Source organism: Chlamydotis macqueenii, chromosome 5 (assembly GCF_036417535.1).
Source record: "Chlamydotis macqueenii isolate bChlMac1 chromosome 5, bChlMac1.mat, whole genome shotgun sequence".
Lineage (NCBI taxonomy): Eukaryota > Metazoa > Chordata > Aves > Otidiformes > Otididae > Chlamydotis > Chlamydotis macqueenii.
Window position 1 is genome coordinate 2619305 of NC_141560.1, and position 27622 is coordinate 2646926.

At 41.3% G+C, this 27622-nt stretch overlaps 1 protein-coding gene across 2 annotated transcripts in view; it reads left to right on the forward strand.

Annotated features, from left to right (window-relative positions):
- Positions 1-2064: 2064 nt before the first annotated feature.
- Positions 2065-27622, forward strand: part of KLHDC1 (kelch domain containing 1) — a 28722-nt gene continuing 3164 nt past the window's right edge. The window contains exons 1-11 of one of the 2 annotated variants that reach the window (XM_086748728.1): positions 2065-2342; positions 5815-5885; positions 8285-8402; positions 9321-9439; positions 11217-11295; positions 12220-12303; positions 14270-14353; positions 17530-17754; positions 20206-20264; positions 24259-24371; positions 25119-25191. In XM_086748728.1, coding sequence (XP_086604854.1) covers positions 2241-2342; positions 5815-5885; positions 8285-8402; positions 9321-9439; positions 11217-11295; positions 12220-12303; positions 14270-14353; positions 17530-17754; positions 20206-20264; positions 24259-24371; positions 25119-25191 — 1127 coding nt within the window. In that variant the 5' untranslated portion in view covers positions 2065-2240. The remainder of the gene's footprint in view (positions 2343-5814; positions 5886-8284; positions 8403-9320; positions 9440-11216; positions 11296-12219; positions 12304-14269; positions 14354-17529; positions 17755-20205; positions 20265-24258; positions 24372-25118; positions 25192-27622) is intronic. The other variant, XM_086748729.1, reaches the window with a different exon arrangement.

A 27622-nucleotide genomic window follows, 5' to 3' on the forward strand; every position in this document is an offset into this window, starting at 1 on the left:
TTTAAGATATGACCAAATTGGGAATAAAAAGCATATTCCTGCGGCATCCTGCTGTATTTGGGGTTCTGTTACGTTGCCTGGAGCCTCCCACCAGAGATATAAAAGTATTCCAGCATGAGCTGTAGACTTCCGTTCCACTGAGCCATCTGTCTTGCGCTCTGGAAGCCATGCCCAGCTCTTCATCTCCACTGCCTGCCATGGCTTTGTTGGACACCACAGCACTGCAGCCACATACCTGAGACAGCCTAAAGGTTCACGGTCAGACAGCACGTCTACCTCAGGCCAAAGGTGAATCGATTGAATTGTTACACTGAGCACGACAAATCTCTCATTTTCAGATCTGTCACTGCCGTGGCAAAACCACGGCTGCTGACTTTGCACTGTTCCTAAGCTCCTTTCGAAGACATCACATTGTAGCTCTACATGACCTACAGATCTATAGATCGAATTTGCCTGTTACCCGTGTTTTTCTTAACTCTTCCAATTCCTGTGTTTTAACCGTCATCCCAATGCACCATCATACATGTCTTCATTTTGATATCAGCAGTTATTGACAGAAATAGTTAATGTCTTCCCTCCTAGACCCAACAGAGGAGGTGTATGTGCCACTTTCACAAGAAAATCTTTGCAATTATTTGTTGATGTCCTTTTACAAGCTGCTAAAGTGCTCATTTCTCACACACTCTACTCTACTACTCTTTCCGAAGAGCCATACCTGTTTTATTTTGAATTCCATTCATTCCAGCTGGATCCAGAGTTCAGCTGGAACTCATTGGGTTGTTGATCTAACTGTGAGAGCTGGAAGGGCCGTGTAAGAAACTATTGCTTTTCCCAGCCTGCTGTTTAAGGGCAGGCCAACATATAGGAAAGACGATATAATGGTGGGGATAACAGGGATCAGAAATTCCTCAAATAATGAGAAGCATGTAGTTTGGGACATGATGGGAGATGACCCATTGAGATCCCAACATCAGCTTTATTCTATTAATTACCTCTAACTCAGCAGTGGCCCCGGTACACAGGTCCTGTGGAGCACTTCTGGTATTCTCAAATACTCTGCCACACCACGGTTTGGGCTTCTTGCTTTGTCTGCTTCCAGGCTGCGGGTTAGAGGCCAGCATTCACAGGATGTTTCTCTCTGGGATCAACAGTTTGAACTCCTATAGAATCACAGAACGGTTTGGGTGGGAAGGGACCTTCAAAGCCCATCCAGTCCAACCCCCCTGCAAGGAGCAGGGACATCTCCAACCACATCAGGTTGCTCAGAGCCTCGGCCAACCTGGCCTGGAATGTTTCCAGGGATGGGGCACCCACCACCTCTCTGGGCAACCTGGGCCAGCGTTCCACCACCCTCAGTGTAAAAAATGTCTTCCTTATGTCTAATCTAAATCTACCTTCTTTTATTTTAAAACCATTACCCCTTGCCCTATTGCAACAGGCCCTGGTAAAAAGTTTTTCCCATCTTTCTTACAGGCCCCCTTTAACTGTTGAAAGGCCTCTATAAAGTCTCCCCAGAGCCTCGTCTTCTCCAGGCATATTAATTAATTGCTTTAATTAACATCAGCTACTATTTCATAGCTGCTATTTCTGACAGGAGCATAACTCATCTCACCTTCAGAGAGACAGTGAGTTCTGCTGTGGTTGTCCTAAACCACCTCCCATGCTGAGCTCTGCCAACAGACCCAACTCCCCAACCCCTCCTTCCATCCTTGCACTGGGTTTGTGTCTTCTGTGTGGTTTATTCGGCCTTAAATCTCACACTAACGTTCAGCGTGCCTCACCGGGCTGTGTTCCGACCCACGGCAGGAGCCTGCACCCACACTGAGTGGCCCCTTCCAGGAGCAACGAAAAGACAAAATCCAGCAAAGCGCGTCCACACGGCCACCATTGTGCCCTCACCCGCGACCGAACCCGGCCTGCAGCACCACGGGAGCCGGGGGCAACGGGAGGGCCGTGGCCGGACGGCACCGCGCCCACCTCTAACCCCTGCCCGGCGGCTCCGGCCGCGGATCGACCGCCCCCCCCCCCCCCAACCCCGGCTCCAAACGCGGCGGTGCTAGCCCGCCATAGCCCCTGCGCTGAGGGGAGGGTGACGCCCCACACTTTGGACCCTCCTCGCTTCCCGTCCGCCTGAGGGGAAGCGACCGGCGGAGAGCCGCAGCCTCTCCCGGAGGAGGCGGTGGCGGGGACGCGAACACTAAGGCGGGCGAGCTGCTTCCTCCTCCCTCCCTCCTCCTAAGATGGCGGCAGACTCCGCGGAGCAGTTCTGCGTGGCCGAGGAGCGGAGCGGCCACTGCGCCGTGGTGGACGGGAACTTTCTCTACGTGTGGGGGGGATACGTGGTAAGGCGGGCGGAGGCGGCCGGAGGGCGCTGGGGGCGAGGACGAGCGGGGGACGGGAAGCCGAGGAGGGGCCGGGGCGGGGGGGGGGGAAAGCGAGGGGAGAAGCCGTGAGGCGAGGGTGGCGCACTGCCACGGAGAGAGCCGGGCTGGGAACCCCCGGGACAGGAAGGAGGGGAGCGGAGCGGGCCCTCCGCCACCCCGCGTCGCCCCCGCAACCGGTGCGGCCCCTCGGCGGGCCGGCGGCGGAGCGCTGTTTACCTCAGCGCGGGCGCTGATTGGCTGTCGGGGCCGCGCGCCCCGCAAGGGCGGGCGTTTTAAATGGCGGCGGCCCCTGCCCCGGGGAGAAGGGCGCGGGCGGGAAGGCGGCTTCCTCTGCGCGCTGCTTCCCTCTCGTCTGTCTGCCGCCTTCTCTGAGCATAACTCCCCTCACCAGCGCCCGTGGCTGCCTCCGTCATGGAGCTGGTGGAGCCGCTTTGCTTCCCCTGTCCTACCAACGCGTGGTCCCTCTGCCCTGGGAATGCTTCTCTCGTCTCCCTTCCTCTGTAGAGTAACGACTGTAATTTGTGGCTCCATTTTTTTCCAGTGTGTCATTCTTTTTCCTGAGTCCCTGCATTTTTTACTTCTTAGTAGTTGTATGTGATGTACAGTGTGTTTTCCTCCCTCAGAAAGCAGTTCTGTCACTTCAAAAACAAGCTGGTAGCAAACCAAAACCACTTTTTTTTTTTTTTTTTTCCCATTGAAAGATCAGTTCTAGTTTTGGTATAAGTAAATCCTTGTGACTCTTAGCTCTGGATTAGTTCGGTCCAAAAGAGCTACGAATGATACTACGTTATATACAGCCAGCTCATTTTATCCACAGTGTCTGTTACATGTTGGCCCTAAAATGTGAAAGCAGCTGTGCTTGGTGTTATTCCTGGTCTTGATCAGGTTGAAAACATGTTTCTGTTAACATATTCTGTATTCTTCTGTCTGTATTTTTCATGGGTTAAGGTTAACTTCCAAATGTGCAAAGCTTGGCTTGCTGTACTTAAGCAAAAAGTTCCAGTTAGGGACTCCTGTGTATAAATTTGAAGAGATATGTTGTAAGTGCAACTCCGTAATAGTCTGTATAACTGTGCAACACCTAAATCACTGGTAATACTTGGTAATTTTCTATGCCTTGGTCTTTAGAAACTGAGGTTGGACTGGCTAGCGCAGTGTTTTCAGAGGTTTTCTAATGGAGGATCCTGGGTTCATGGCAAAATCAAAATGGACAATGGGTGTTAAGTTTAGCAGATAAACTTTGCAAGCTTTTTAGTAGTTTTACACATCTGTTTGTGGAGAGCATTATGGAAATCATTGTTACTCTTTAAGCAGCACTTTACGGGGGTAAATTGTTTTACATTTTTACATTTTAGATGTTGATGGTTCCCTCTTTCCCCCTGTGCCACTCGGGGGGGGGGGAAGGTAGTAGAGATAATGTTAAGCCTGGGAAGAGGGAGGGGTGGGGGGAGGTTATCTTGTTCCCTGTCTCACTATCGTGCTGTTTGTAGTAATAAATGAATAGTTTTCCCCAAGTCGAGTCTGTTTTGCCCGTGACGGTAACTTTAAGGATTTCTCCCTGTCCTTATCTCAAACCTCGAGTCGTTTTTCCTTATATTTTCTCCCCCTGTTCTCTCGGAAGGTGGGGGGAGTGAGAGAGAGACTGCGTAGTCTGGTCCGATCGGGGCTGAACTACGACAATGGTGGACTGTTGCCCAGCTAACTTATTTTTGGCGTCAGTGTATTTGCTCAGAGCTGGTTCTGTAGCAATGCTTGGCCTCTGACCACTGACGTGTCTCAATTAAATTGAGTAGAGTTTTGCACTTTGTGAAAGCTGCAGGCTGTGTGTAGCAGCAGAGCCTACCTTCCGAAAGATACCGGGCAGGATGAACTGTGCCAAACATCGTGTGTTGGCACCTTTCAAATTGAGAAGGTAATAATAAAGTATCATTTAAAGGCACATAATCAATATCAGCAGCTAAACTGTTAATAATTAAATTTCAGGTTTGTATTTAACTACTTTTCCTCACATTCATTTAATTTTGATTTTTTTTTTTTAATTTATTTGCTGACTCTGGCTGCTTATTCCCTCGCAGTCTTTCATTTCTTTCTAATGCTAAGACAATAATTAATGGTGTAATTGTTACTCAGCCTGAGTGCTGCAATTGCATTCTTTTGGGCTTCCTTCTCCTGTTTGTTATTCTTCCTCCTCATTATTTCCCAAGTTACTTTTCTTTCTTACATGGCCTCTGTTTGGAGTCTTCATAGATGTGTTTTCCACAGAGGAATTAGTTTTCTCCTTCAAGTTACGGCATAGGTTAAGCTCTTTTATATTTGACATTTTGTTCTTTCAAGTTCCTTCCTTCAGTCACTGCAAGCGACTGTTCTTTTTGTGCTTTTCAGTTACACTTTTCACTATATTTTTCCATTATGCCAAGAATTGCCTCCTAATTGAAAGCGTCTGAGTTTTAATTCAGGAGTGTCAAATCTGATCTGTTTTTTGTTGTTACACATCTTTCTTGGCAAAACATTATGTTGGTCAGTCTGTGTCTTTGATGAGTGGGCCCGAGGAATTATGTTCCTTATTTTTTAAATTAGTACTTCCTTCTGACTTTAAGTTTAGTTGTTGGGTTCTTTACCCATCTGCACAGCCTGGCAAAGTCTCAGTTTCTGGAAAAGGTAAAAAGGAGTTGTGGAACGAGAGAAAACTCCTTCAGGTGAAGGAGAACCATCTTTTTCCTTAAAGACGCAAAAAGCCCCAAAGAAGAGCGTTAATACTTTGATGCTCATCTTTGATGTTCTGTATTTGGAAGTATGAAGACTGATCACATCAGTGACTTAAAAATTACTTCCTTTAGTAACATTTAAATAGAGGAAGGAAGCACCTTTGACAGTCTCTTATAAGATTTCTGGATTTTTAAATTCATGGTGGTGTTGTGCTACTTGTTAGTTGCAATTGTGTCTGTTTCCTAATGACTTAATTGTTTGCCTGTGCTATTTTCTTATTTTTATAAATTGACTACTGTATTATATTCATATTGCTTTTTGAATATTGAAATACTTCTCTCCCTACCTCTGATACACCAAACTTTTTTTTTTTAGATATAATCTTCACCCTTAAAATGAGTGACTAGAGGAGCTGTTAACACTCAGCAAGGCTCAAAGACATCAGGAAATGCCCAGCACAGTATTTTTAATAGCTTCAAAAAAATAAAAACATCTTTTTTTTTAAACTTCTTGTATAAAATGTAAAATATTAGCAGTGCTGAGCTGCCCATTTAAAACTGTAATGATCAGAGCAGTAATGCTGGGATGTGACTTAGGCTCTGCTAGATTAACTCCTTAAGATTATTCTGTGTTGCTAAGTAACGTGATTTGGTATTTCATTTTAAAACGTATGGTGTATGATGCGTAATTGATTTAACATTTGCAAATTTTTTTTCGGTTTTAGTCGATCGAAGAAAATGAAGTTTATCTGCCTAATGATGAGCTCTGGATCTATGAAATGGATAGCGGGTTATGGTAAGTTGCGCAATTTATTTTTAATTCATCTATAAAGGTGATCTTTGTATAGATTACAGGCAGCTCTAGTGAAGACACTTCAGATACGTGAGTTACTGGTCGTGTTCCCTAGAGTTTAAATAGCAGATGTTTAGTCTAAAGCCTGAAGAGGAGACATAGGTACTTGCAAATTAACTCTAGGAAACATATTAATTCCTTAAGTATAATTGTTTTTTTCAAGAGGATGTTTGAAATGGTCACCTTAAAGCTCTGTTGTTAACACAGGGGCATCTTATTTGGGCATTTATTTTGGCTTAGTTCTCCAAGCACTACATTTTATGTGATGATAAGGTATATTTAAACACTGGATGTTTAGGTTCTTGATCTATTTACAATTAAATACTTTTTGTTATTACTTAATTGTGTTATGAGCATATTTGCATAAGTAACTTAAAACTAAACAGATCTTGCACATCACTAGCAATTTAATCTTTACATTTTATATTCATTGTATTTACGTATCACGTGGGGAGAGATAACAATGCATCTTTTTAAAGTTTTCCAGTGGTTTCTGTTACAGTAATTGCATCCAGTCTGGTAAAGTAATATCCGTTTGGGCTTATATGTGTTTTCTGCCAGCTGTCTTTCTAGTCTCCCACCTGTTTATATCTTCCTTGCATACTCATATTCAAAGCAACAATTTGAAATGGAGAGGAGGTTTGCATGTGGTTAGCTGTGAAGCTCTGAGACTGTGTTTTGCTATCTGTTTCTTTTGCTGAAAGAGTTGGCTAAAGCAACCTCATACTCTCTCTTGTTTTTCGCCCCGATATCCCGTCTCGGTTGTACTGGTACAGCTGTTTAAACGGTCACACGGGAAATTTGATCAGGAAAGTGATCTGGGTTAAATATAAGTTTTCTTTTTTCAGGGTTATTTTTAACCTCGATCCGTTCTTGATCTCGTTCGGTTTACAGCACTAACAGTTGTACGCGTACGGCGGAGCGCACCACGTGGCACAGGAACGAGGAGGAGTGAGAGAGCAAGAGCAGGGAAGGGGAAGGTGGGCTGGCCTGTGGCAGTGCTGGTGGCAGAACGAAGGCACTTGGAAGCAGTGCCGGGAGCAGCTGTTAGTGAGTGCCATTTTCAGTAGGGACAGGTTACGCGTGCATCATTCACACCTGGTGATTTAGCATATAAAAAACTTTTCCTTTTAACAGCTGCCTCCAGTTCTTTTAGGCTGGGCTAAGGTCAAGCATCAGAACTGAAAGATGTGAGAATCCTGTTCTGTATCGCCACCAGTGATAGAAAATGAAGGCATCTGATCTAGAAGTGGATGTATCTGAGAAGGGAATGAATGGAATTGACTGGGTCAGCAAGCGGGGTGATACTAGACCTAGCAGGGAGAAGTAGTAGTGGAATCAGGCTTTGAAGGTGGGAGACCATGACTGAGGAGGGAGACTGGGCTAAGGACCCAGTTGGAAGGCAGAATCAGGTGGAGAGCTGAGAAAAATGAACAGGAACAGAAGGGAATGCTGCTGAGATGTCAGCAGGAAAGCTGGGGCAAGGAGCTGGAGTGGCAGCACAGCCTGGGATTTGGCTGCTAAATCTGCGGAGACTGAAGGTTTGGCGACAAAGTGGAAATCGTGACCAAATTGCATCCTCTGTGTGCGTGAGAGGGAAATGCAGGTCTCTATCTTCTGTAGAAAGTTGAGAACCTAGGAAGGCTGTTTTCCATGTGGAGCAACAATTCTAAGCGCAGTCCTGGCCTATTGTCCAGCCTTGCGAGTTCGGCAGAAGTTGAGTTTCGTCACATAGTTGTGCAGCGCTTGAGATTGCGTGATGTTAGAATTTGTGTCACAGGAAGTTACCGGCTTGTAAGTGAGACTAGCGAGGAAAAGGCTAGGAACTGCTGCTGCTGCTGAAGAACAGAGAACTCATGGCTAAAATTGGCATTATTGAAGATTTTTTATTGTGCAAAATGCAGTTTTAGGAGTGGCACATCAGGTTCTAAAATTAGTGAGTATTTCTGACCTTTGTTTCTACTTGTACCTCAGTTTTCCATTTGTAAAATAACAGCAAAACCATGTTCTCTTTTCAGGAGTCTTTGCAGTTAGTAGTATTTCCAGGTTTTGAATAATTAACGTCTCAGCTCTATTAGTGCTCTTTTAATAGGGGCTCCACCTTCAGAAAAATTGAGATGCTTCATAATCGTATCCACAATATTCATGTGAAAGTCCCCTTACACCACAGGAGCCTGACTTCATACATCAGCTGTGGTTTCTGCTGTTAGCTGTGGCCAAAACAGTGCAACTGTATTTTTATGTTTAGGTATAAAAATTACGACTACCTCTGGCTTGGCTTTGTTAATTTTAGCAGGTTTGAAAGCAGCATTGTAAGACTTACTGTATGTGTTAAATTGCAGGACAATGCACCTAATGGAAGGAGAGTTGCCTACCTCCATGTCAGGAAGCTGTGGGGCAAGCATTAACGGGAAGCTGTACATTTTTGGTGGATTTGATGATAAAGGATACAGTAATCGGGTATTGTGTTCTTTTCTTTCATAACATATTGTATGTGAATGCATAATAATGCTGACCTTTTTTAGCTGGTGTACTTTGCACTTAAATTAAGGAAAAGCTTTATTTTTGTAGAAAAAGTATACTTTTAAACTGCCAAGAAACTTTACTTTTTGTTTTGATGTTCAACTCCATATATTTTCCTGGGATTTTTTCACTGAATCATAGCTTCAGAATGAGACCCATTACGTGAAACTTTATTTATTTCAGAAAACTGCCAGTACTTTCCAAATTGCCCTTTTTTTTTTTTTAATATGTTCGCAGCTGTAATTGAAACTGATCTCAGAATATCACTTTTTTTGCTCTTTGATCGTGATTACCTTTCTTATATAATCGAGTAATAATTAAAGTTAAAATACAGCTACCAGTTTTCCTTGTAACTGAACGCTGGAGCAGCAAAGTAGAGGAAATGAGCTGGTTTATCATTCAGTGTATACGAAGTCAGAGTTCAGTCCTGACTAGAAAATAACCGAAACGGAGCCCGTAATCAGCTCGTTTTGGTGCAGTTACCCGGTTAGGTTAGGCGGAACCACTGACAGTTCTGCCGGTGGAATTGAACCGGGAGCTGTTTGTCTTGCGCAAGTTTTTTGCAAGGCTTCGCTTGACTCTGGAAGGAGCAGAATATTCCTGTTCTTTTCTGGCTGAGTGAAGGCAAGGAAACTTGCTGCTAATTCTCACGCTTTAGCTGTATTCTTGTGCTGTATCAGACTCTTCCTATATGTTGCTACAAATTGTAAACTTCACTGTCAGTTCATTTTTTAATTTTTTTTTCAGAGGAAGTAGTGTGTTCTGGGGGTGGTGGGTTCTTCTTTTTGTTGGTGATTTGTGCTGGATTCTTCGACATCGTTTATACTGAAAATATTGTAATTTTTTTCTTTTAAGCTGTATTATGTTAATTTGCGAACAAAAAATGGAACCTATAGGTGGAAAAAAATTACAAATTTTAAAGGTCAACCTCCTACACCACGTGACAAGCTTTCCTGCTGGGTGTATAAGGACAGGTAACACATTAAGAATATTTAATATGTGTTAATTGCAGAGAGGAAGTACTGTAAAGTGAAGAGCACACAGGTTTGGGATTCATGAAACTCTAATTCTTAGCTTGACTTGCTATGGGATTTTGTGTAACTCTCCTAACAACTTTCTACCAGAGTTTTCTCACATGTGAGCTGAATTAATGGTAAGTATAAACCCACTTTAGGAGAGGGTTGGGAAATTCAGCGAAAGTTTCTGGAATGCTTCGAGACTTTAGGTGAAAATCATTATGCATCTGTTACTTATGGTTTTAATCTTAACACATGTTAAAAAATCACTATAAAAATTATACTGTATTTTTTTCTTACATTAGCTAAGCATTACATTATTACCTGCAATAAAATATATTTAGTGTATTTTCAAGGGTTTTAATAGCATAGAAATGCTGACAATTGCAAAGACATTTCAGTGAGTAGCTCTATTTTCTAAGCACCAAGTCAGCCTAGATATTTGTGTTGTAAAAGTTACTGAGTGTATTTAGAAAAAAATACTTAGCTAAAAAGAAATACTTCTGATTTTGTGTTTATTATGGAAAGTGTCTGGATATTGTGGCATATGCGGTCGCAAGAAGGTGACATGTCAGCGATTTGCTATAGAAGTTATCGTAAACCAGTAAGAATGTGATATACAGTGAACACTATGGAATGTAAATGATCTACCTGTTTCTGGACTCCACATCTAAAGAGGTTTTGCATAAACTGTATAATGCCTCTCAGTACTATATCTTGGTTTTATAACTGTAATTTAATTGCAAGATATATGAAATTATATATATTTTAACAATTTCTCCGTAGCTGTTAATACAAGATTATTCAAAGCTAAATTAATTTATTCAGATATCATGTAATCCACATACTGAGAAAATTGCCTACTTCAGGTGGCAGAGTGTAACCGTTTCATTGAACAGAAGTTTTTGGGGACAAGCTATGCAGCTTTTCAGAAGTATACCTTAAAATTTCACGAGATGTGAGTTTGCAGATCAGGATGTCTTGGTGTATTGCACAATGCTTTCAGTAACTCTGTTTCCCTAGGAATGTCAGTCTGGAATGACCTTCACCATCCCATCATTTCCTAAATTGCCTTCTCCCAAGATCACTAGCAACTATGCCAAATATCCTCAAATGTTGACGTTAAACAAAACTTTAGGAACCATTACTTATGGATGGCCATTTCATGGGTGGAATATTAGGCTGGGAGGTGTGTAACAGTACTTGCAATGCAATATGTTGAGTAGTGCTAGCTGAAAGAATCTCTTTATGAGCTAGAGAAAGGCTTTGCGGGTCACAGGCAGTCTGTGGGGAACATTTGTTGTGAAAAGATGTATACAGAAGGCTAGCAAATATAGCAGGAGCACAGGAATTTCGGTAGAAAAGGGTAGGAATTCTAGCAGAAGCATAGGCATTTCGCTGTCTCGTGTGTTATGTGTCATTTTGAGACGCGTGTCTGAAAATGCGCCTGTGGTGGGCTTGCGGATGGAGGAACAGAGACAGGGACTCTGAGGGACCTTGAACCTCCTTCCTCGCTTCTGTGGATTTCTGTCGGGCTTGTTGAGGAGCGTAACTATTGCCTTAATCTCAGTAGAGTTTGCTGTGTAATTAGCTGCAGCAGGAAGTGTTTTGTTGTTTATATTGTTAATAGTACAGGAGGTAAAGTAAGATTTGAAATTAACTATTTCAGCTTATTCATTTGAATGCTATTTACTAAACAGCTAACTGACCTCATCTCGTGGTGTTGTTCTTGTAGGCTAATATATTTTGGTGGCTACGGCTGCAGGAAGCATAACGAACTGAGTGATTGTTTTGATGTCCACGATGCATTTTGGGTAAGAGATTTGTCACAATTCAGAGTGATTTGTCGTTTCTGATTGTCAAAACATGACCTTTTATACTAAACTCAGTAAGTACGAAAATCTGTCTGATTTTTTCTTTTATTTGTAGCACCAGCAGAAATGCAAATTAGAGTCTTCTACTTGGGTTTGAAATTTCAGATATTCCATCTTGGGAGCGGTGGGTGTTCGGCGTGTTCCAAGTAGCCAGTGCTAGAGTTTGGGAGCAATGAAACAAAATGCTGTCAAAGCAGGAACAAAGACAGTATTTTAAAGCTGAAGACATATTTTAAATGTGAAACTCCCAGAAAATTTTAGAATTTATTTCCTTGAAGTAGCAGTAGGGAATTTGTAGCTCCATAAGTCTCACTGACAAATACTTTCAGTTAATTTCTTTAATTTGTTATCCAGAGTAAATATCGTTAATTTAAGATGCCTAGATGAGCTAGTTTCCTACAGTGATTCCTTAGAGTCGATGGAAAGGAGAGTATTTAGTGACAGGAATTAATAAGAAAGAGATGAGCACTCAAGGGAGCGTAGATCCTGACATCGAATGTTAAATATTGACTTACAGAAATGTATTCCTTTGTACAATCCAATTATTTCTCAGTATGTTACACTAAAAATTAGGAAGTAGAATTTGTCTACTGCAGTGACTGATGTTGGAGCCCAAAGCCCGTTTTCAAAAGTGTCATCAGCTCTAACGTTCCTGAGTGCTGTTGACCTGCAGCTTGATCTGAGCTGCTGCGCCATTATTAAAAATATTAGCATGTTTCTTTTAATAAAATTCTGTATTTTAATTTATTTTCAGTTTTGATAGATCGCTTCTGGCCTTGTGTCCTTTAATAAGCACAAAGATTTTAAAATAGAATAAACTTACTTTTAATTGTTTAACTTCTTTTTTTTTTTTTTTTTTTTTAGGAAGGACAGATATTCTGGGGATGGCATAATGATGTTCATGTTTTTGATACAACCGCACAAACTTGGTCTCAACCAGCAATTAGAGTGAGTGTTTTTTAGTCCTGTCTTTGACACAGTTGTGATTTTACTGCATTTTGAACAGTTACTGTGCTTTAGAAATGGATGCTGGGAAAAGTAATTTGAATATGCTTAGTATTGCTCAGGCTTATGACATTAAACAGGAGGACACTCAATGCGTCTGAAATGTGGAAAATTCAGAACTGATTTGAATTCGTTTTCCCACAGGATGTTATTAGACTGGTGTTTTTTCTCTAATGTGGTTCTGGTGCAAAAAATATCATAAGCTTCAGAGAGGCTTTAGAAATCTGGATACATTAGAAATGATACAGTATTCTCTATCTAGGGAATAGTTGTGAGATAAAGCTTTGTATTCAAGCTTTAAGATGACTGTTGGGAATGTAAAATTACTGTCAACGTGCTGTTATTGGAAAGACAAGACACTGGAATACTCCAGCAAACCGTTTAGTAGGAATACCAGAGTGGGGCTGAGGAACAGGCTGTGGAGGTGTTCTGGTGGATCCTCCCAAAGCACGTTTGGGTCCTGCAGAAGTGGACTGTGGAGATGACACCGACTTTGCGTATCCGTGTAGGCCCTGCCTCACACCTAGCGAAGGCCTTCTGGCATGAAGTGAAGGCCTTAAGGAGTACGTGGGAGAAACGTGTGAATGGTTTTAATGTTGCCAAACTGCGGTTAACAAACCCCATTTATCTGAATTGGTTTGATGGAAGCCGTTTGGCTGGCTGTATCTGTGTATAATTGATCTGCAAGGTGGATAAACTCACAGATGACTGAGAGCTGACCGTGTGAGAGACAAAGGTCTGTCTGGGGATTTCTGCCTTCCACCCTCACCCCTTTTGGTAAAGCTCGCAGGTCAGCGTGAAAGCTAGCGTATCGGGCTGAAAGAGCAACCCTGGTCTTGACATCCAGTCTCTCTTGATTCACAGCTTTCACAGACGGCAAGGGGGGAGGTTGTAAACTCGCTATATTGCTAGTTTAGGCATTCAGTTTTTGTTTGTGAAGTAAAGGTTCATGTTTGATCTGGGAGGGTTAGACGCCCGTTGTTTTGAGCATTGTGTATATGGAGTTGTATTCCCTTCAGGAGTTAGTGTTAAAATCTTTTGAACAAATACAGAATCATAGAACGGTTTGGGCTGGAAGGGACCTTTACAGGTCACCTAGTCCAGCCCCAAGCTGCGCTCCAGTCCGTATCTCCCAGTCATGCGATATTGTTAGAATAAACAGGTCAGCTGTTCTTCAGCAAATACGTTATTTTAATAGTCTTCCAAAGGAGCACGTGTGCTCACTTTCCCAGTAAAATAGTAATGCATGCCTTTCTATTTGTTGATGTTAATATGATAGTATACGATAAAGCTTTAGAAAATCCTGTTGAGTTTACGTGAGAACTCAGGAGTAGCGTATTGTAATGAGTGTCTGACGCTGTGGCCTTTACAGGATGTTCTAAAACTTCTATAGAATTAAATGCAAAAATGAAATTACCATTGAAAAGTAAATTACTTCTGATTTATACAGAAGACTTTTTGACATGTGGCTATTTGATGTAACATCAACTTTTAAGATCTGATATCCAGAGATTTTAGTACCAGTTCCTGATGGTTCGCACTTTGGAAAAATAAAACCGCACATGACATATCAAAAATAACTGATGTCTTACTGTAATTGTATGCTTAGGAATTAAAGATAAATTAATTGAATTTCATTAAGTAACGCAATGATAAATCAGAGCAAGAGGGAATATATTAAAGATATACTGAGGGAACTCAATTAAAGCTGTCCTTGGCAAATATGTTTATCTTCTAATGTCTGTGGAGTCTTCAACATGACTACAAATTACTTCCTTTCAAAACTGCAGTCCTGTCAGCATATTGACACATTGGCCTTACTTTTGCTATCTCTGTGTTACTGGCTTGCCCCTGTCCGTGGCTGGCACTTTGATGATGTTCTGAAGGATCTTGTTTTGGTTTTTTTCAGGGTGGAGATCCACCTCAGCCTCGAGCAGCTCACACATGCGCCGTGCTGGGAAATAAAGGTTACATCTTTGGAGGACGAGTGCTGGTTAGTGTTTAATTAAAACATTTTTATTGACAGTAATGTTATTTTATTGGCAGTTACCTTTTTTTTTTAATAGCAAATTATTTTTCTAACAGAAAAAAAAATCCAAAATCTCTTTGACCTAACTTGTATGTCAGGGGTGTTGAATCCAGGATGCTTCCTTTCATCCCCTCTCCCTTACAAAAAGAAGAGTCTGTCTTTCTGTCTGTAGCATTAATGATGAAGCATACATCGTCCCAAAAAGGGAAAAACAGATAACTGTATGCTAAATGCAAATGTTTCTAAATCAACAAGAACGGCTGATGTGTGCATAACCTCTGTAGGAGACGGTTCTTTGAGAGCGGAGCAAAAGCAAGCCTACTGACAGACCAGGTTTAAATAAATTGTGGGATGCTAACATTCTGTGCTTGCTACAGCTTAGCAGATTTATACATCAAACCTGGCTTTTTTTCCCCCATTTCACTTAATGGAATGAAATGCTAGCAAGTAGTAAATATAACTGGGATTTTAGCTCTTTCTCCCCACCTTAAAGAGAGAGGAAATGTGTAAGAACAGTCAATTTTCATATACACATCTGTCGTACCCCGGCGTTTACCTTCTGGGAAAGTGAAGTTCAGAATGGCTGTTAGGATACAGTATTTTATATTTACAGTTGCAGCGTGTGGTTCTGAAAGGTAGGAAATAAGATTTCAGTGGCTTTACAATTTAAACTTTTGTCATTTTTTGCACATAAGTGCCTGAAAAGGAGATGTCTGAAAGAGCAGCATGTGATTATAATGTCTGGATACAAAGGTCTCGGTCTCCGTACGCTCCAGCTGATGCAGGATGCTGCAGCGTGGTATCCGATAGCGCAGGCCACTGCAGGCACACGTCATTCCAGTCCTGGGAAGCCTCTCCTCTGCTCTCTGAATGTCAGTTTTGCAGTCTCAGGCTTTACCTTTAGCACTCTAGCATGCTCTGTGCCCTTGATACAGAATATATGCAGCATACCATAGAGATTGCTGGTAACAGCTTTGCTCTGTGCATCCAATATAAGCTTTTTACTGTGAGAGTAAGATTTGTATTTGCCTTTTTGACAGCTGATCCAAGACTGTACTATTTAATGCACCGTGGGAGGATCTTAAATCTGTTGTCCCTTAGGTAATAGTCAAAGGCAGCATAAGAGCTGTCTGTATAGGATGCAAGTAGTGCATATTTAAAGCAAGGCTAGATTCTTGCTATATAATTGTAACTCCTCCTAGCTCTTTTTAACTTTAAGAAGAAAAAAAAAAAGCCATAGACATCATCCCCCTGGTTATCGGTACCTAAGGAACTTGAAGCCACCCCTGGTAAGGAAGGAGATACTTAAACCTCTCAGCAACACTCTTCTGTAACACAGCAACTACACTACAGCAACAACAGATCCTGTAATTCAAGTTAAAAAACCTCCTAATTTAACTTACTGTATTTTTTTTAATTTAATTTTTTAGCTCTTTTTATCTACAGTTTATTTAGAGCCTTTAATAATATTCAACTAGAGGATAAGACTTGATGCTTTCTATCTTTACTACTATGAAAAGTAACAGTGAAGAAGCTTTTGAAAGCCCTCAGTGCTGTGTTCCTAGTTTTGTTATATGAAAGAGAAGGAATTAGCTGTAGGTTGGAAATGCCCTACGATGAGCATATGCCAGCTCCATCTTGGAAAGCTGCCATACCCTAAGCCCTATATTCTCAAGTACGTGCAAATAAATCAGTGTAAAATTGCACTTTGTTCCCTCTGCCCTGTTTTTCATGCTGTAAAAGCTGTGCTCTAATGCAGTGCTCTTCTCAGGGAAAGTCTACAGCTCTGTTACAAAATGGCTTACTCCTGCTTGCTCAGACAGAAACCAGACGCACGGATCGAGGCAGGCTCAGAACGGCCACGCGATGTCCAGCCAGTTTTTCAGTTTGAATTGCCTCCCACAGCCGCAGGAAAAGTTTTTACCCAAGTGCCTTTTCAGAGCGATCAGAAAGAAACTAACCAAAACTGATCCTGTTTATCCTTACCATTCAGCATTACGTGTTGTGTGGCCTTTCATACAGGCTCACAATCTCTGGAATTGTTGCTAAAGCCCCGCCCCTGGCTAAGAGAGAACGGCACGCAGCAGCTTCCAGAGCTGTAGGGATTTGAAAATAACTAAGGAAATAAAGGGATATTAGAAGAGATGGAAAGAATATCCAGTGTTACTTGAATCTTGTGTGTCAGGGTTAGCCCTTGCAGGCTAAGTGAGCCCTGTGCCTTTGCTGTGAGCCTATTCTTTTGTCTGCTCTGTAAATGAACTCTTGCTAACCACAGCTGAACTGAATCTGGCTCCTCATTTAGCAAGCTTGCAGATGTGAGAGGGAAAGAAACCTAGATGTGAGGAACTAAATGTGCAGCTCAGGACCTTCTGGCCTACCATTTATTTCTGAACACCTCCTCAGCCTTCAAAGCCTCGCTCCCTCTGGCCTTTTGTTAGCAGGGGCTATCTGTGCGTGGTGCAGAGGTCTTCACCCCAGAAACAGCATTGAGTGTTGTGTCCAAGCTAGTTAGGGTTGCTGCACTGTGCTGCTTGCAACTGAACTGCTTCGTAACTCAAGCTAGGATTCTCGTGCAGCCTCTGCAAGTGAAATTGTTAGTAAGCTGGAGCTTACCTGTCGTTTCTCCACTGTGCTGTTGCATGATTAGATATGCCCTAAGAGGACATGCCCTCCGGCTTCTATTTGTCTCTGACTATTTGACTGCGGGATTCAGAAATACAAGAAGGCTCTGATCTGGAAAGCTTTTTCTCTTCCTCAGGTAGCATCAGCTTCCTTAATAACCATTTGCTAAATTTCAGTGAAACCGCTTGGGAACAATGTCAGAGAAAAGAGTGACATTTTGGAAAGCTATATTTAATTTTGTAGGAGAGCAGCAAGTGTAATTCTGACCTTAGTAATAGTATTGATTCACTTTCTATCCTAGAAATAAAAGGAAGGAAACTTAAAAAGATTAAAGAACATTCAGTGGGGCTTGAGGAATTGATGTAAGTCATGAAACAGGAAAGGAAGGGTAAGAACATGAGAAAAACACTACATTTCCTGACAACAGGAGTAACTCTTCCCCAAAGGATGAAGTCTTGCTTTTCTCCATAAATTAAGGAGCAAATACGGGGTTGCTCTGCTCCTTCTTCTCCTTCTAGTTCACCATAATACAAATCTTCCCAGGGAAAAGGCTCTACAAGGAACCAGAAAGGGCCAGGAAGTGTCATGAGGCTTCTCCTATTCATCTTTCTGGGAGGAAAGGGCACCTTTTTCCAAACTTGGAGCTAGAACTGGTAAAAGAAGATGATGGTGATCAAAATCAATTGTACCAGGAATCATTTGAAAACAGGCTGAGAAGTATTATGTGGACTCTGTTCCTCCAGGTAAGCCCCTGAAAAAAAACAGAAGTGGGAGAAAGTGGGAAGGAAGGAGAGTTAGTCCAAAAGTTGATGCAAGTCTCGTGCTTGATTTAAGTGGAGAATTTTCATGTAAAGAATGATGAAGTAATTAAATGAAGTCTTTCCAGCAGCTCTTCGCACATCTGATGCCTTAACGTATGCATGTTTGTATTTCCTGTTATCCTTTCTGTCGCTGAAGATCAGAAGATACGTTGAACTGCAGTCCCTCTCGTACGAAGATTTGAGCTGTAATAGCTGTTTGATTGTAAATCTCAGAATGGAGAGCTGACTGTAACAGCAGTGAGCTGCAAATATGTCACAGCTAATGCCTTTTGTCACGCTAGAAAGCTAATCCTGAGACAAAGCAGGTCCTGGTTAATGCTTACTGGGCTGCAAATAAATGGACGTGCCATATGTAAGTAGGATGTCTAAGGAGTGCTTGTAGCTCAAAGGGAAACGCGAACCCTCTTGTGAGCCTCGATGCTTTTAAGCCAATTAAGAATCATTTTAGGATTACCAGCTAAATGATTAAATATAGTAGGTAGCATCCAGAAATACATGAGAAACTGCAAGAAAACGTTGCATGTGGCAGGGTACGATACTATAACCCAACTGTGTGCTTTACAGTTTCCCAAATAGGAGCTGGGTAGAAAGGCATTTTCGTTTGTTAAAGCTGTGTTAAAGGACTGAATCTTAGACATGAATGTCCACCTGCCGCTGTGTTTTGAATTCAAAATGAGGTTGATGTAATTATGCATCTGTCAAATCTGTTGAATCATGAGAATGTAAAGATTATAATACATTGATTTCCCAGGGGCCAAGAAACTGAAAACTACTCCATCTTCTGCCTAAGGCCTAGGAAAGGAAAGTCAGCGAGGAGGTCTCGAACAGGATCTTCTTGAAACCTTAATTTCCAACATAACAGCAGCAGCTTGCTTTCTTGACGCCCTCTGTGTTGAACTGGGTTATTCCAAGATGATGAAATATTTTTAGTTCTAGAGGCCAGGATATTGCTTTTTCCCCACTCTACCCCCGAGAGTCTAGCTGTGTACAGGTCCAGCAGAAGATACTCAGTAACTGCATTGTGCTTTCTGCTTGTATAATTTGTTTCTCCTCTCCTTCAAAGCCACCTGAAGGAGCAGGAAACTGAATAGACTTGTCACGGAAGACAGATCTGTTCCACTAGCTGTCACTTGGACCACGCTTTATTGTTACATTCACCCTCTTGTGGGGATAAAGTTTCTCAGGCAATGCACAAAAAGCCCTCACATTCTGCTTTTCTTTAGCCTGCCCTCCTCTCTGGAGGCATTCCAAAATGCTAGTTGTCATTCTCTTCCCTAGGATAGAAAAGGGCTAGCACGTACTTGATCAGAGGAGGCCATAGCTAATCCTGAAAACCTTGCTGTTCCCTGAAATACCCTGAGAGACTTTCCGTAGCTCTGATGGACAGCTTCAGAAGTCTCTCAAACTCACTAACTGGCTGAGTTCTCAGGGGCAAAATACTCCTGTTCTGACTTAAATGACAAGTCTAGTTTCTGCCTCAAAGGATCTGCAAGCTGGAGAAAGGCTTATTCTAATAGATCTATGGACTACCCTAGGAGAAAAGAAATTGTAAGGTAAGGCAAGATATATTTCCCTACTTCTCAGCTGTTGTTTTGTAGTGCCTAGGGGAATCACAAATACCAGTCAAGTGTACTGCGAGCCGTTGAAAATACTGCTACAACCTAAAGCAAAGAAATTCTTTCTTACGTTCTCCCTCTCTTCGTGTTTCTAAGGCGATTACTTTCTTCATCGCAAAATGCAGGCAGATATGCAAGTGTATTGATTTCCCATTGCTCTTACTGATACATAAGGGGTCATAAAACCTTGTTGTTACTAGTAGTAACTTTGTGAAAGGGCTTGCCTTCCAGAAAAGGGAGAAAAACACAGATGTGATGAACGTTTTGTGGGATGTGATGTACTGGGTACAGTACCTACTAGAATATTTCAAGGAATATTGATCTCAAGGACCAGGCCGGAGGAGGCGTAGTTCTTATCAGAATGCAAAGAAAAATAGCGAGAGGGAACTGTATGTAGAGTGTTACACCTTCTGCAGTTACGTGCCATGACTTCTGGGGATGAATATTGAATACATTTGCAGAAATATCCCATAGTTCTTCACTATTAAACCACTATTAAAAACTAAAATGGGCCCCATGCTGCCACTGCATTACTGTAAATGTTTCTGACAGGTAGTTTTCTGAGAGTTGCATGCGTTGTTTGAGAAGAAATGCTTTTCATCTGCCGCCTAATACAGAGTTGTTTTAAAGCACACGGGTACAATTTTCTTCAAAATATTGTTACTTGGAATATTCTGTTCTGGGAAGGCCTCACTGAAATACTTTGCTCCTTGTTTGCTTAATATAACACAACTGGGATTTTATTTATTTATTTTAGCAAACTAGAATGAATGATTTGCACTGCCTGAATTTAGACGCTTGGACTTGGTCTGGAAGGTAGGTTTCTTTCTATAACGCTTAAAGTTGAATGTAGCAGATTGAAACATACTGTTAAATGGTTCCAGTGCTAATTTGGTAGCTTTTCCAAGAGGAAAATGGGAGTTTGGGGACTATTTTAACAGCTGTTATACTGTGATTTCAATTTAATTTAATTTGATAGTGGCTACTAAGCTTTTTCTGTTCCGCACCAAAGCGTTGATGATGCTATTTTAAGCACGGCATGTAGTGATTTAACATCCTCATTTTCATGATGGGTACATTTATCCGTATGGAATTTTAGTTTTGGTGCCTTTTTGAATACTGTTTCTACTACGTGTATTTGGCTCATTATGGTACAGATTGGGGAAGGATCTCCCCACCTCCAAGATAAGCATCTGAACTGTTTTTTTAAAAATCAAGTAAAAAGCACGGCCTAAGTATTTCAGTTTTAAACTAAAACAAGTGTTAGCATACTTCCTAAGATTTGTTTGTTTGCCTGTAGCATTTATGATAGTGCCTTCTACACATGTAGAATCACGGGATGCATTGACAGCTGACAGACACCCCAACTGAGGGGTGATAACCACTGTTCTGTTCCTATTATCAAAATAACTTAATAATAATTTTATAAAAGACTGAAATACACCTTTCCTGAGTATATGTCAGTACTGACCCTGCTCCTGAGCTTTATGTGCTTCAGGCACCTGTGGTGGACATCTTTCATCGGCTGTGACTGCTGGTCTGATCCTGCACCAAGTGTGTTCCTCTGCCCTCGGAGCCGAGAGCAGAGCGAGGGAGCAGACGCAGTCCTCTAGCCGTTCCTCCTTGCTGCTGGTGGCAGCAGGGCAAAGAAATGCCACAGTGTCCTTTAAAAACAAAAAAAATCTAAAAATTTTCTTTAGTTAGCACTTGTGATGCACTAATCAGTTTAATCCCCCTTTTTCTTGGCTAGTTGTTTTAAAATTACCTAAATCATAGAATCACAGAAGGGTTGGGTTGGAAGGGACCTTCAAAGCCCACCCAGCCCAACCCCCCTGCCGGGAGCAGGGACATCTCCAACCGGATCAGGTTGCTCAGAGCCCCACTGTCCCTCTTAGACTACGGACTTTACTTCTGAGTGGATTGATTATTCAGATTATTGCTTTAGCTGCTTACTTCTTGTTGTTGCATGAGCAGCTGCTGTTTGGTTTGCCTTTTCTTGCTTTAAAAAAGGAAAGCTGTGACAGTTGCCAAGTCAGTGAGAGGAATTTCTAGACCTGAAGGAGGGATGTCGGTGTCAAAGTTCTGTCTGAGGCCTCATCAGCCAGTGTTCCCTTTTGTTTGGCATTTGAAAGCTAATACTGAAGTGAAAAACAGTCCTTGCAGAGTGTCTGCTGCTGTGGTGGCACCTCACAGGAGGTAAAGCGTTCTGTCTAGAGCGGTAACTCATCACAGTTGGTCTTGCAGGAAGCTGCACAGGCCTGGGCGCTGCTCTTCCCTTACCAAAGTGACTGATCTTAGGGAAACCTGAGAAGTGCAATTCAGACTATCACAGATAGAACTGTCAGCTGCAAATCAGGGAAAAAAAGGATACTTTCCCAGGGCTAGATGATGTGTTCTCCAAGTAATTTATTTGTGGCTATTAATTATCTACGGTGGTAAAGTCCTCTCATATTACCAGGCCACTTGTCAGCATGCACAGACATACAGTACCTCTTAGTGTGATTTCATCTCCTAATTACAAGAGGAGCAAAAATCAATGTATCTTTCAGGACAATATCAAATTAGTATTTACATTTTGAGTCCAGTTTACAGCCTGTCTTTGCACAACTTGTTCGGAAAATAGTTTCTGGCTACACTCTTCCTTTCATAAGATCAATAGTGGTGGCTGTATTGGAAATTGGCTACTTGTAGGGATCATCTCCAGTATAAAGAACGTGGTCCCAAAAGTCCCATGATTCCACACACAAACATTGTAAAATAAGATAGATAAACAGGCTCGGTTTTTTCTCTCCTCTTTATTTTTTTTTTTTGTCTGAAATTTATATAGCAAAGAAATACTTACTGTGGCCAATAAGGTTACGTATTAAGAGTGTGAAGTAAATAGAATCACTCTAAATCCTTTGAGTACCAGCAATAGTTTTGAACAGTTCTAACCAGACAACCCAGTTCCAGCTGAAAACTGCCCCTAAGGAGCCCCAGTGTCATTCCGGTGTTTTACAGGTGGGGACATTCCTTCACATTTGTTTGCTATCCCTGTGAGTATTTTCTCCTGTAGGTGTTTCTTGCAAGGAACCTTTCCTTTCTTACACTATAGCTGCAAATTCTTTTCTACTGAAATTTCTGGTCCGATGATGAATTAAAAATTGGGCAAGGTAAAACCTTTCTGATTTTGAGAACAGCGTTATCTCAGCCATTCTGTAGCTGCAGAGAGACTGTCTTTGATCGCCATGTGAATTATCACCAAATGAGACTCAAGGATTTAGTACAAATTTAAAAGTTTGGCTGGCTGAATGCTGCTGGTGAAGACAGACTGCAGTTGTCTGCATTCAAATTCACCTACTGGACATCTCCTAAAAGAAAAAAATCCAAATGCAGTGATGGTTTTACTTAAAGTCCCATGGCTTTTCATTAACCAGTCATGTCAAGTTTTTTCCGTATTCAACTCTAGGCAAATTTCTTCAGGAATTGCAAAATATTAACCTATTAATCTAGGAATATCTTCCAGGATGAGATCTCGGTATTTATTTCAGCTGCCACTACGCAGAGGTTGCCTTGCCTTCCCTGAGCTCCACTGACCTGTCATTCAAAACGTTCAATGTGATGTTATTTCTGTTACTGTGATAATTTTTTGTATCAGTAGCGTGAAGATTGAAACGTTATCACCCATCAGTATCTGGTATAAATTTTTCTAAACATCAAAGCTGGTCGCATCTCAGCACAGTCTGCCTCTTCTTGCCAATTTTAGAAGCATCTTATACAAGAGTTGTGCAAAGCAGGCACTCAAACATTGTGACTTGGCTCTGACTTCAGTGCCAAATTTAGCAGGACAGTTTTGCAATCACTGTTTAATTAGCTATGATTCTTCAGTCTTTGCTTCCAGATGGAGAACTGCTTAGCAGTCATCAGCAGCGAAATTCTGCTAACTGAACTGCAGATGCCTGTGTTGCTCACCCTAGGCTCCCTCTGTGCTCAGTTAAGAGAAACAGGCGCTTCTTGAGCACGAGACAGCTGCTGCTAAGGTAGACATCTAAAATAAATCGCGAGCTGTGCTTTTCGAGGACCTGTTTCTCTTCATTGATCATAAAGGAAATAACTGACCGTCTGCACTGTCCCATTGTAGACCGGGCACACATCTGTGTGTATTACGCTCGCCTCACTTTAGCAAAGCGCAGAAAAAAAAAGTAGTAACTGGTTCTTTGAGAGGTAGTCTGCCTGGATTGAACATTCCTTTCTCACCCACTCTGGGCAGTCTCCAGCCCCACAAGAACGCTTACAGGTGTTCACACCGGCTTTTTCCATCGTCTTTCCAAAGAGGCAGTAGCTTTTGGATAAAAGGTAAAGCCACGATCCTTGTATCATTTAAGATCATTTTCCTAGGAGCAGAGAGACTGTAGCCCCTCAGGATTCATTAAATTTTCAATTAACTGTGTCTGATACCTCCATGTGCTGTGCAGTTTATTTGAATATATAGTCCTTTCTTTGCTGTGCTAAGCACCTTCAGTTGTACCTTAAGTAGGGGCTTTAGTGATCTTAAGAAAACAAACAAACAAAGTCATAATCAATGCTTTTGTCCTTACATTTGATATTTACATAACTGATTGTTCAGAGAACAGTTACTACAAGAAATCACTTCATTTAGATTTGAACACCACTCTTCTCGAGAGTAAATTCAGACTGCATAAGAGCAGCTTTTCCACTGGGAAAACATCCAAGCTTGTTCTAGGACAAACTAAATGAACTATTAAATTTTCTGGCAGGTTAATTGTCAGCATTCTTTGAAAATCTGTTTTTGTTTCTTTGTTTCACCAAGAATTAATATCAGTGGAGAGAAACCAAAAGATCGATCCTGGCACACGTTGACTCCGATAGGAGATGACCGACTTTTTCTTTTTGGTGGACTAAGTTCTGATAATGTTCCGTTAAGTAAGTAATTTAGAGATTTTTAATTCTGTTACACACTTTAGTAGTAACCTCGTGTAGTGAGCACGTTTGTTGTCTTTCTCAAACTACTTAGACCTAAATCTTGTTACAGAATTTTCATGGTGCTTGAGTATTCCTCTAGCTATCGTACTATTTTTATAGAAAAATAGGAGCACATTGTGTAGTACAATGAGAATGTATGACAATAAATCCTCCATCAAACTATCATCTGAAAGGATAAAGGCAAGAGTCTCATGCATTTTTATACGAAGAAGGGGTAAGTTTTGATACTAATAGTAATTGCAGGAAGAAGATGCAAATAATGTCACCATAATGTTGATTTTTGGATGAATAACAAATCATAGCTACAAAATACTAACTAGGAAGTAGGATAATCTTATAATGAGTTCCTTTTCTAGAAAAGGCAACTTCTTTTCATGAAAAAATGTGAAATTACTGAAAATAGTCCTGAGTGTCACAGATATGTTCTACTGGGAGGGGGAGATTTTCTCAGCGCATCCAAAAGAACAGAAGTAAGCGTGTGTTAGTTCCAGATCTCAACGCAGTGAGCTTCCTGAGGCTGCAGAGTTCAGTTAAATTACAAAGACTGAAAAGATTCAATTTAATGTAGTGATGATGTTACTGTTATCTTAATAGAATGTGCTTGTAGAACAGAGAGCTTTTTGTATAAACGGGAAAGGTAATACTTTGTCCTAAGAAAAAGGACTAATGCGTGTTCTTCCGTCGTAGGTGATGGCTGGATTCACAGCGTTACAACAAATGGATGGAAACAACTCACCCATTTGCCTAAGAGTAGGCCTAGGTATACAAAAATAGAGAATGTTAGCTGACACTTAGGCATTTTTAAAAATTAAGGAACTGTAAATTATTGAACAGTATTTCTAAATGACATTATAAAAATATTTTAGAAAATTAATGCAGTATGATTGAATAGTTTGCTTTACTAACTTATGTTCCTTCATGCCTGACACAGCATTATTGCTTTCTGTATTTGTTACAGTTGATGCAACTTGCATTAAAAGATCTCATTGTGATGAAGGATCTGGGTGTCCAACTAACCTGGTGTTCTATATCCAAATTATTTTTATGTAAGAAAATTTATATCACGTAGCTTTTAGGGAATGAATGACCTTTGAGAATAATAAAAGTTGATTAATGTTGATATGTTAAACATGGGGGAGATGACCATGAAACTGTTGATGGTTCAGAATTAGTATAAAATACCTTGTTTGTCTGGGATTTTTCTCCCTGAGCAGAAGCTGCTAATTATAATTACAAATACATTTTTGCAAAACTGAGCTCAGTACTAAACAGCACAGAATTGACGGTGGAGTTCGGTTATACTGAGGACTTAACTGCCAACCCAAAAGGACGTCGGTGTGGAATGCGTATTGTTCATCCTGGCAACAATGCTGTCTCTTACAGACTCCGTTCCCCCTCGCTCTCTAGTTTAAGGCTAGAGTTTAAGAAAGATAGAATCTTTCTGACTAAAGAAAGCAAGTTTCGTGTTCTGAGCCAAAAGCTGCCATTCAAGACAGGTGCTTGCTGTATCAGAGCACAGACTTTTTTTAACGTATTATTTGAAGCATTTTCTGTATTATGATGTAAATACTATTTAATTGATTTACAGTAGATAGTAAATATCCAGTTTCTTACAGAATTCATTCTATACGTTCACCCAGGTACTCTCAGCACAATTTAGATCATTCTTTTAGCACAGTGTACAATTCTGGTCTGGTATTTGCATGCTTCCTGCCTTACGTTCTGTTTTCTAGTACTGAAATATCTTTACCTCAATTAATTTTCTTCCTGTTTTATCCTATTCCAGGGTGTCTTTTACGTATAACAGCACTGCTAGACCAAGTTCTCTGCTTTCTTATTTTTCAAAGTCTTTCAAGCCCAAATAAGCTTAAACCTTAGCTTCATAGAATAATTTCTGTCTTCTTACGACCAGTGAGCTGATACATGAAGGGACTGATGGCTGCCTTAAATAACAAAGCACATCAGTAGCAGTCAAGGATCATTGTGTTCAGTTCTCTACATGGACAGTCTCATAAAAGTTAACTCCTGAAGTGGACTGCCTTGCCTCGTGTGATTATTTTTACTGGAGCATCATAAAAAAAAAAAAAAGGCTCAGGAAGGGACAGAATGTGCTTTTTCTATAGGCAGCAGCCTAGGGAGCTGCAGCTCAGCCTTTACTCTGCAGTTAAGCTGGAATAACCTTTGTGCCTCAGGTGGCGGCAGGGCTGGATGTTAGGGACCTGTGACTCTTGACCCCCAAGTGGCTTTCGGGCAGTTCAAGGGCAGATCCCATACTGGGCTACACAGTGGAAGTGTCTCTTGGCTGTGCTGGCAGAGAGGCTGTTGAGCAAGCCACCTTCCTTGCTGCAGGAAGCACCAAAGAGGGTTCCTGAGGTCGGTGCTGCTAAATTTGCTGGTGACAGTACTGCACATGCAGCCCAGACCCTCTTAAGAGAGCAGAGCTTTTGGGTCACGTGCTGCCAAGAGTCTCAGAGCTCCCTCAAGTCCAAATGTGTCCTACGGTTCTCCACCATCTGAAGATCTTGGTATGCAGTTTGCAGGCTGAGGACAGCTGCCTTTCATTGACCTAATTCTTTGCGGAATAAATGACATGACATTTCTTGCCCACCTCCCCTCTTTTTTTAAAAAAAAAAAAAAATCCTTCAATAACCTTTTTCAGGAAGTCCTGAAAACATGGATAAAAGGAGTAAAAACTGGTGCCATACCAAAAGCCTGTCTATACATTGAACTAGTTTGAGCGTGAAGTACTTGTACTGTAATTGTATCCCTGTCCTTACACAAGATTACTGCAGAATCTCTGCAGCTGAAAAAGGTTTAAGTCAGTTCTGTTGCTCATAAGACTTTACAGCAGGACTTAAAATGCACTGGCAATGATACGTATATGTGTACTTTTAAAACATCTTTCTATTATTTTATAATAATATGTGGCATATCACATATACATCAATGTATTTTCCCAATGCTTCTGCAAAATTGTTTCCCTCCTTAAATTCTGTAAAGAATAATTTCCTTCAACCTTCATTTGTAGTGATTTCTAAAAAATTGCCTTCCAGGTTGTAGACCTGTGGTTCTGTATTGGTAGAAAATACTTTGATTCTTTCTGTCCCCCAGTTGTACTTCAGCTAACATTTTGCATGCCCTGTTAAAGTAGAGAAGAAATTGCACGTTTAACTTACAGATTCCCAGTGTTT